Below are 10,627 nucleotides of genomic sequence, written 5' to 3'. Positions count from 1 at the left end.
GTGTAAAATATACCCAATTTTAATACCTTTGGTCATTTGTGTTTTATTGTATCATTCCATATCACACAGGTAGCAATTCAGAAACATATTGTATGCATACATTAACTACATGATAAAGTTGACTTTTTTTTCTGTTAGGAAATAATTTCCAAAAAAAAAGGAAAAACTATTTGAAAAACATGTTTAAGCCAGATTTTGTTGAACATAAAATATTGGAAGTGTTACATATAAAGGCTTGTTAAAAGGAGTTTCAACTATGGCCTTGTTACATAAGCCTGTATGGATTAGAACAACATCTACCATTTGTTCCAACATGGACCACGAGATGAAAATCAAACTCATTAAAGCTCGAGAAACTCCAAAACAGTCTAGCCACATCCCGTTATTAATCTGATATAAAAATATATGAAAGTTAAGAAACTGTTGGAGTATTTCTAAACAGAGAGGTGTGATCTAACACTGAGCATGGAACTGGGAATCTGGATATTTTGTGTCCACTCTAATAATGATTATTTCTAGGGCTTTGGAAATTTACTTTAAACCTCACTTTCCCCACCACCTACAGAACAGAGATAATAAGAATTTAAGATGGTTCAACAGAATCTGTAAATCAAGCAAGAGAAAACTTAGCAGCTGATGAGGAGGCATTATAGAATGCTTGTTTAAATGTGTGTCAGACTTAAAACAAAACAAAATCTCATTATTCTGCACTAGATAGACCCGGGCCTTCCAAAACTATACTGCTGAATAATTCTACCTATCTACATTAGAGGTAAAATAGAGAATGATGGTAAAGCACACTGAAAGTGAGAACTAAGCATCAACATTACAAAGCAATTTGAAACTACACGTGAGTTTGTAAAAGTCATTGTTAAGAATCAATCAGAATCAAGTAAAACATAGGCTTGTGAAAAAAAATATTTATTATGCTGGCCCAAGCCATTAAATGCAGTGAAAAAAATGCTGAAGTTAGGGAAACTGGAAAAGGGAATTACCATCCAGTGATGTTCTAAAAGGATAAAGGACTTGATTTTTATTTACACAGAGGTCCCTTCATGCTACTTCGGCAATATAAAGGGGACTTCATATTGCCCATGTTCTAGAGAGGCCTCATTCTAAATAAGAATCAGGACCAGAATGTTTCCCATTTTTTAACAATATGTTTATAAAAAAAACTGTTTAGCTCTTGTCTAATTTAGAAAGTAAACCTGAATTTCTAGACTAACTTATAAGACAAAAGTGGTTAAAATTCTGGCTCATTAATTGCTGAGAAGTCATGCTACTTAAGTAAATTCTTCTGCCTTCCACTTCCTCTGTCCACCATAACAATAAAAGCTAGCACATGTAACAAAAGAACATAGCCCAACATTCAGTAGGTTCCATCAAAATCAATATTTGCTATCCAAGAAATAAGTAATTATTTTGTTTTGGTCTCCACGTTAATCTCCTCTTTAGTTCCAAATTCAGACTTGAACTTTTGAAAGTTATAGCTATCATTAAAAGATGTCCAAACAGGTATGAAGTTTGAAAAGACATGAAATAACGTGTGCTGATTTCTTGTTGCAGTGACTATCCAGAGTCATATCTCCAAATATTTCAGCTAAGCCAGGATTCATCTTCTGCTAATAAATAAGCATGTATGAACCCTTATGTCCACATAAATTTCAGAGCCTGCGCCAGCACTTACTTTTTCAGGATCAGACCCTGTCTACACATAAGTTTAAACAGATTAGCAAACTAATGGACCCTGAACTTCAAATCTTATAAAGCTACACAACTATTTGAAAACAGAATTTTACAAAAAGTTTGATGATTTCTAGGCTCATTGCCAGCAGAGGCCACCTGCCTGACACTGAGCTCCTATTATTGCCAGAATAGAGCATAACAACAAGAAGCTACAAACCAGCTTCCACCAGATTTTTTCCATCCTGGTATTTTTATAAATGGAACCTTAAAGTTTGCTATTTAAATAATTTATACAATGTTTAATGGAGAAAGACAAAAGGAAGAGAGCTGTAGAAACGATTTGAGGGCCAACACATAGGCAGTATTTGGAATAGTTAAAAACAAACACATTTCTACCTTGTGTTTATAGACCAGATTTATTTATTTATTATATATGTATATTCATGTTATTTTTTTTAATCCATTTAAAAGCAAACTAATGGATTTTTTTTACCTGTCCAAGTTGAAAAACCAACCTCATGAGAATCAAATCAAAAGCAGAAAAAAGCAAGCAGATATTATTAAAACAGAGTTTAACTGATGATAGAATAGTTCTGAGTCCCAGAAAAGAAGAATGGTGATTTTCGCCATCAACCTTTGTGTTGACATATAAGTATTGATGTTTAAGCTCAACATTTCCTGGCAACATTTGTCAGTGCATAAAGTCAAAAACTCTTTTCCATAACATGTGAATTGTCTTTTGTTTCTTTCAAGATGTATTTTTCTGACAGGTTTGCAGAGCAACTTTAGAGCTGTTCACCAACAGAAACTTCATTTTATCTTCTCCCAACATCCACTTGATATACTCAACTGCTGTTTCAGTCAAAAGTTAAAGTGTTTTCTTTCACACTTATTTTAACAGACCAGTCACAAACTCAGAGAAAAGCTCCTTGAGTCCTGCAGCTTCAAATTCCTTTTGCAGTTCATCCAATGTTGAATATTCTTTGACTTCAAATGCCTGATACCTACATTGTACAAGAGAAACTCATGAATGTGCCTAGATTTGTCAGAATATAATTATCGATTCAGTTGCTTTTCTATCCATAACAGTACTAAATTATACCTTTTGTGCTGTGTCTGTACTTTTGTTTCACAGAGTACACTAATCATTTTCTCTTTGCATTTCTTTCCGCTTGAATCCACATCTACCTTAGAGGTTTTCTGAAGAATCAAGTATTCCTAAATAACAAAAATAGAACAGAATATTAAATGTCATCTAACGTCTTTGAGGTTTATTTAAGGATCTATGCTAAATCTAAAACGATCCACAGAATCTATTTCAGAACATAGCAAACAACTTGAAAAGTGTTCATCCAAAATATTTAGTGTCTGATCAAAATCAATGGTACTATTTACTAGGCTTAAAGTAGAGCATATTCTTAAGTGCCCTGCTGGAAAGCTACTTTAAAAAGGCCCAAACATGCCACTGCAAGCAATAAACCCTGGGAGTTTTGTACAGGTAGAGAAGAGAAGATCAAACTCCAAGAGTATTCAGGGTGAGCTCATGGTGGTCTAAGTGGCAAGCAGGGACTCAATCACAAACAGGAAAGAACACTCAAAGGTGTAGCTGGACACTTACGGTGTTTTCATATGTGCTCCAGAGGTGGGAGGGGTAAGCGTGCTTTGATTAGAGCAGCTTGGAGAGTGAGACACAATGAAGAAACATGAGCTAAATTTCTCTGAAAGAAAACTGAAGCTTACTACGATAGGGAGACTGCAGGTCATACATATATCCCTGATGATCAATCTGCTTCTAAAACTGTTAATGTTAGAAAAACACACGCACAAGGTATTCAGACCCACAGTTCTCAAGAATAAATCAAAAGGAATAGTCAACATTTCTGCACCTTAATGCTGTTTCTGTCTCCTTGCAGAAGAATCAGTATCACTCTGCCCATAAACATCAGTCTTCCAGTCAGTCTTAGATCTGAAGTCCATTTTTCCACGGTTTTGACATATTTTGCTTTAGCTCTCATGTGGTCTAAATGCAAAAGGACAGTCCAAATACCATCCTCTGTACTTGTACCTGTTGACAAAATACTTTTTTCATTGCAAACTGAAGTTTCCAATTGCCCTATGACATGATTAAAATTCTGTTGTATCCAGAGAACCAGCTCATGTACCATGGGCTCCGAAAGATGCCTCTTTGCTTGTTCAAGCAATTTTTCTTTCACATCCATACATTGGGCCCTGGTAAGCTGTTCTGAGTCAACGGAGATATTTGGTGGAGTTGATGGGTAACTGACTGGTAAATGAAACAACAGCTTTAACAGTATGTCTGTATCTGGAAGTCTTTTCACACTGGTTTGAATTCTAAATGTGATTCCATGCGTCTCTGGAAGGAATAAAAAAATAATAATCAGTTGCATTCCAGACTTAAATACTACATTAGTACGGTCTTTCATAAAAACATCATTTGCAAGAACAGAGTATTTCTGAATTCTTTTGCAACTGATAATTTCTATCAGCCCTTATCTACCACAGATCCTAAAACACAACACTTACATTACATCCTAGAAGGAAGTAAATAACATGTTTTTAAAATGTTATTCACACTTAAGCAAGTCGGTAACAAAGGATGCTCGCTCTTCCTCCCCCCAAGTAAAAAAAACTGTACCTGAGTAGCAACAGTGAGGACAACGGAAATAAAGATTCTTCAAAAGCATTCAGCACTAAGGGTACTAACTCTGCTCTTCCCAAAACCTATGGCAGTTTTACCATCAGCCTCGTTCCAAGGTAGGCAGCTGCGAGTATTTTTGAAGATCTAACCCTTAAAGTGGACTTTTACACTGAAAGGCGATTCGCAAATATCATTGTGGGGTTTCAGGCTTCTAGAAATTTTCAAAACTAATCTACTTAATTTACATACGGTGTGTTTTCAAACTCTTCCTTGAACTCACGTGTAGAAAAAAATTAGCCGTGTTATTCTGAAGTTCAGCAGACGGCAGGTCAGGGTGGCACTTTAAAGACTAACTTGTTCAGAAAGAGATAAACTTTCACAGGCTACAGCCCACTTCAGATAGGTCTGAGGAATACTACGATAGCACCTGACCAAGTAGTCTGTGGCTTACAAAAGCTTATCCCTTTCTGAATGAGTTAGTCTTTAAGGTGACTCCCTGCCCTGCCTTCTGCTTGAATTCACACATATATATTGGCTTGTGGATTATTAGAAGTAATAAATGTTCTGCAGCCCAAATTCAAATGGCCTTCAGTAGAAATACGCAGACACTATTGCTACACTGCAATAAGAGGAAAAAGTATTAGATTAAAGGAGCTCTTCTTCAGATCTACTCTGACTAACTTCTTTGATATGTTCCAAACATTTCACCACAATTCTTTAAAAAAAGTTGCTAAAATGTCAGACTGGTTCATTCGATAAGAGCAAAGACAAATTTGAAAGGCAGAGCAACAACTCTTGTGAAGTGATTTGTCGCCTTCTTCCCCATCCATGTTTTACTTTCCTTTTACGTGACAGATGGTTGAATTATGCCTTATTTTTATTGCTGAAAGTGATAACCAACCCAGTGCCCTCTACAATACTTGACCCGTGCTTCATAAGCAAAAGAACCTGAGAGTTCTTTTAAGAACTGAGCAAAAGGTTTGTTGCAAAACTTCCCTCCTGGTTTGGACAAAGAACCCTCTGGATTACAGTAGTCACGAAATAAAATAAACCCTTCAGATTGTATGATTGAACACTAAGATTAAAATCAGAAAAGTCTACATGTACAGTCACTGGCACCCTGAAACACACCACCAGCGCTTGCAAATGCAAATCTATTGAATTAAATGGAGTTTCATCTGCTGATGCCCAGAGTTAATTTGATTCTTCTGTACTTGGACCAAGATATTCAAAGTGCCATTCACTTTCAACAGGACCTGGCCTCTTGCTTCCTTTGACTCCTCTGAATACACCAAGATTTTTGTAAAATCAAGGTTTGTGTTCACATAAATTGGCACCTTTCACGAGTTTAAGCCTCTGGAGTATCCATTCCTAGCATGGACAATACCCGGGTTCATCCACAGCCAGGAGCTATTTAGTTGTTGCCTCTCAAAACTGGCAAGGAGTCTCAAGTCTGAAACAGGGAGATCACTTATCAGAATAAGACAGAAATTCAGTTTTCATCCCCATACAACTTTGGCTTATTTGCTGAAACTGCTTCTTCTTCTTAGTATTATTATTATAATATTGTGTGTTTTGCAGAAGCACCTAGAAACTCCAGTCCCACTCTGCTAAACTCTGTCCATGCACGCATCCATTGCCAAAGCAGGCCCTGCCTAAAGAGATTACAATCCAAGTATCATGTGTAACTTCCATCTAAGCAATTAGGAAGTTTATTTTCTACCACAGGGACACTTGTTTACTAGAAACTAAAGCATGGCCTTTGTGGGGGTCTCTCACACACTAAGACAGCAGACAAACCATCATCCCATTCCTCATCACCATCATTCACCAGATTCAAACTGGTAAACAAGGGCCCTACACCTCATTTCGAATCCTTTGAGCCACACAAGTCCTTCCCACACTGCCTTCCAAATAAAATATGCCAAATATCAGAGATGCAATAAAGCTTTGGTCTTCATTGTTAACTAAGTACGCAGACATGGAAGTGGGCAGAGGCAAGAGGAAGGTAAAATCCTCAGCCAAGGCCACAAATCTGCTATCAAGCCCCCCGATGATCTCCACTTTGGAAAGGCAACAGAAGGATCCACACCAAGCAGTAAATCTTCCAACCTCACCGCCAGCTCCCTTGTGCCCCTCCTTCCTGCATGCTGCAACACGCTGCATATACTTTTAGCTTTGTTTGCACAACTTCCTCCTTTTAACCTCTACTTGCACAAACACAACCACAGCAGGTAGACTCACAGGAGAAGTGATGGCCTATTTGCCCTAACAGTGCTAAGTGTTTTATATTCCTATCCATGCGCCACTTTACTTTAAACAAAACTGTAAGTGAATTTTAAAATTCATAGACTAAAAAGTCAATTGAAGAATAATTTATTACCAGCTTAATTACAGCAATAGAAAAAAAATATTACCTTTCTGGTAATCCTACTAGTGTGCTGTCACTAATTTGTCATCACAGATGCCACTGACTCAGAAGTAACTGATGGATAAACAGACAAGCCAGCCATATCCCTCTAGCAAGAATGTCATGCTGCAGTGATCATATGCATAAGCCTGCAACAAGCTCACACCTTTCACTGAGTGAAGCACATTGCCATGATGGTGAACTAATCTGAAAGAAGCAGTGTAGTAGCAAATCTCAAGGTGCGTCATCCTGAGATGTCATGAAAAAGGGCATTCAAAACTAGCCATGCTCACTTACATCAGAGAACTGATACAAAACTCTTTATGCATAGAAAATTTAAAATATATAATCCAAAATGTATTTACAGTTTGTCAAAATACGATGATGGCCGTTTCACAGGTACGGGCTGCAGACTACAGAAAAAAGATAATGAACAACCTTGACTTCTCAGCAGGACGCTACAGAAACAGTTCCCGTATTCTCTCACACTACAGATCCTGGGTTGATTTCACAGAAAAAAGGTGGTATCTGAAATCATACTTCAGTTTTTTCCTTTTTCTTTCCATGACAAATAGACAAGCCCTCTCAACCTGCATCTAAAGGCATTCTATGCCATACATACAGTCACTTTCCAAATACTGAAGGAGGTACCTACAAAAATCTAAGCTTTGAATAAATAAGTATATTGTTATTAGAAGATTTCTGAGCAAACTGAGAAGGAGTGAGTGGAGTAACAAATAAATTATGGAATTCAATCTATAATACTAATCTTTCCAGATAGACATGCAAAGTAAGACATACATACTGTAATTAGCTTATTTAAATTCATCCACACATCATTTTCAATTTAAAAAAACATCATTTGCATCTTAAGTGTTGTATTGTTAAACCTTGGGACACTAAAGCTTATAGCATACTAAGACTTGTGCAAAAGCTTTCCTCTTTCCTGATCCTGTGGCTCTACACAAAAATTACCCTGAAGTTTTCAGGGATCTTTTCATTTAACAGAACAGCCTTAATGGAAAATCTTTCTGTGCACTGTTTATACTGACAAGTTACACTGTTTAAGGAAGTTAAAAGCACAAGCAAATAGATACTAAAATACTTCAGTTTATGCAAACTCAGGGATTTTACACTTCTTTGAAATGCAGAGGAAATTCCCATACAAAATAAATCAGCAACCAGTGTTCTTACCCAGGTTTTCTGGATTCCAGCAAAGACAGAAGACAACCACAGAAATAAAAGACTAACAAATCCTAAAAGTTGCTTTGCCCTAAAAGACATATAATATCAAGGTAATTTAGATACCATATTTTTGTGTGTATAATCTGCACCCTACCCCCCAACCCACCTGGTTAAAATTGGTGGCACATAATATGCAAGAAAAACAAATCCCCACAGATCTAGAAATTTGGTGATTGAAGAGCTGTAGCAGTGTTAACTGCCACAGCTCTTACAGCCACAGCTATTAACAATGTCACCAGCCCCGCACTGCCAAAGTTCCCAACCCATGGGGAGCCCCCTGGCCAGATGACATAGCCCCACATGCCAGATTAGGCTGGCATGTGAGGTTGGTCCACAGCTGGACCCAGCACACCAAGGCAGTCCCAGCACGTGACTGGAAACAGGGGTGGACCTGGCACATGGTCCCAGAGCCAGCGGACAGCGGCAGACTCAACACACAACCCAGGAGCCTAAATATAGCCCCAGAGCCAGTGTGTAATCCTAGACTTGGGGTATCAGATCACATGGTCCATGGGCCCCATCTTTTTTTTATGCTGCACTTCTTAAACAAGGTACATACTACATATGGGGGCATACAAGAAAAAATAATAGTTATTATATATGTTACTGTTGTAACTGTGGCATTTCATCTTATGTTCTCACAGATGCTTTAAAGAAATACCTTTAAACCCTTTATTACTATGTGTTCCATGTCAGGGACACCAAGTCACAAAATAATCCAATTCCATAACACAGATGGGTCACTTAAAGTGCCCCAGAATTGTGTAAGTGACTTAGAGACTCTAGGAACTGTCTACATATGAAACGGCACTAAAATAACTCAATTAGTATAAATAACACCTTCAGGTATTTCAGCCCTGTATATGGGGATCTTTATTTCAGAATGTAAGCGTGTTATTTTTAGTTAGTAAATTCCTTACCAACTTAGTTTGATAAGAAGGCACTTAAAAGCATACAGAAACTTACTTCAAAATGACAATGCAACTCTATTAACTTGAGTCCTAGAACACATATAGACAAACCCAAAACCAGACCAAGGCTTGGGGATATAGCTGTGGACCCATTTTAAATCAGGTCTTCTAACTCTAACTGTACAGCTTACCAAGCCTTATTCTCACTTGTTATAAAGGGACCCTCAAATGGGCAAAAGCAGACCTTGAAGAATATGTTGCTACAGAAGACTTGGTGTAAGGACCCTATAAATACCCTAGTCCTAGCCTCCAGTGTTCAGGGTCTGATTGCTGTATTATTCTCAGCATCCATTAAACCTGGAAAGCAGTGTTTGGAATGCTGTCAAAATTATACAAAGCAGGCCCTGCACAGCCCCAGAAGACAAGAAACAACCACGGCACAAAGCCATCCGTGCTCCATGAATCGGAACCTTCTTCAGGCACAAGACAGGAGTGACTGCCATTTAGGCCCCAGATGCACAGCAACAGCTACATCAACTAAATACTGAAGCAGGGGTTGGCAATGTTTTTGGGCAGAGCTCTAGAAACACCTGCAACCTCGACTTGTACGATGTTCGTGTGCCGGGGCATATGGCGGAGAAGCCACAAGGGGCCCAGTCCTTGTTGTTGGCACAGCACCCCCAGCCCCTTCCCTGCCATCTACCCTGAGGCACCCATGCCTCAGATGGCAGGGAAGGGGCCGGGGGTGCTGGCAGGCACCCATGCCAAACAAACAAAATGCCTTCTCACGCCATGCTCTGGCACCCATGCCAGGGGTTGCCTACCCTTGCACTAAAGGATCTTAGCTCTGCTATATCTGCTCATGTAGCTATGCTTTTCTAAAGGCTGATGTGATTCATTGTTATTATCCAGGCCACCCAGTACTAACACGAAGAACCCAAGGACCCTGGGGAGAGTAAGACTCATGGTGACTTCTGTAGCAAAGATCTGAATCATAAAGATACACTGTAGAAAACTACCATTCAAAAGACTGAACCACAAAAGATTAAATGGGTCACTTGCCAGGCATCTTTTGCAGTGGGGAAGAATGACAGCCTGAACTACCGCTACTTGCTACAGGAACCAAATTCAGACAGCCAACGCTGCATTATGTTACAGGCCTGAAAAGCCAACAGGCGCTTGGCAGCGGAGTGCAGGCAAGGTTCTTTCAGAGATATCTTTTATTACACCGAGTAGCTGGAAAAAAGATTTTAGGCAAGCATTTGGGTCCTCAGACCAACACAGCTACAACCAAAAGCCCGGGCAGCAGAGTGGAAGCATGAGCGTCAGAAGCACGAGCACAGTTCAACGGCTGACATGGAGCTGGCCAGCTGGTAGCTACTTGGCGACAGATGAGAGGTGTGCGCATGAATGCTGTGTGCCCCTGGACGCTGGGCTGGCGCTGGCAGCAGCAGGACCGTGGTAGCGGCAAGCGGGGAGCTCCCATAGGCAGCCGTGGAGCTGGTGGCGGTGGGTGGGGAATGGGTCGGTGCTGCCCGACTGCCCCCAGACGTCACTGGCAGTATCAGCAGCACCTCGTCTCAGGGGGTGTGCTGCCACATGCAGGGGTGCACGTGCACCTGTGTGCGCCCCCTACGCGTCGCCAATGGGTGCAAGGGTGATACTTGGGAGTCTTTCGGGAAGGCTTGCTGCTTTTCTGGGGATTTTTAAACCCCA

The 10,627-nt window shown here is 39.6% G+C and overlaps 1 protein-coding gene across 2 annotated transcripts in view; it reads right to left on the bottom strand.

Moving 5' to 3' along the window:
• Positions 1-2,160: 2,160 nt before the first annotated feature.
• RWDD3 (RWD domain containing 3) overlaps positions 2,161-10,627 on the bottom strand; it is a 26,600-nt gene continuing 18,133 nt past the window's right edge. The window contains exons 1-4 of one of the 2 annotated variants that reach the window (XM_019501656.1): positions 4,343-4,490; positions 3,573-4,060; positions 2,789-2,904; positions 2,161-2,690 (exon numbers count right to left, since the gene is read on the bottom strand). In XM_019501656.1, the coding sequence (XP_019357201.1) occupies positions 2,576-2,690; positions 2,789-2,904; positions 3,573-4,060; positions 4,343-4,391 (768 nt within the window). In that variant the 5' untranslated portion in view covers positions 4,392-4,490 and the 3' untranslated portion in view covers positions 2,161-2,575. Of the gene's footprint in view, positions 2,691-2,788; positions 2,905-3,572; positions 4,061-4,342; positions 4,491-10,627 lie in introns of those variants that run through there. The other variant, XM_019501655.1, reaches the window with a different exon arrangement.

The sequence above is a fragment of the Gavialis gangeticus genome, unplaced genomic scaffold, assembly GCF_001723915.1.
Source record: "Gavialis gangeticus isolate Ggan-Ray unplaced genomic scaffold, GavGan_comp1, whole genome shotgun sequence".
Taxonomy (NCBI): Eukaryota; Metazoa; Chordata; order Crocodylia; family Gavialidae; genus Gavialis; species Gavialis gangeticus.
The sequence above is the reverse complement of the archived record's forward strand: the minus strand, read 5'-3'. Positions and strand labels throughout refer to the sequence as shown.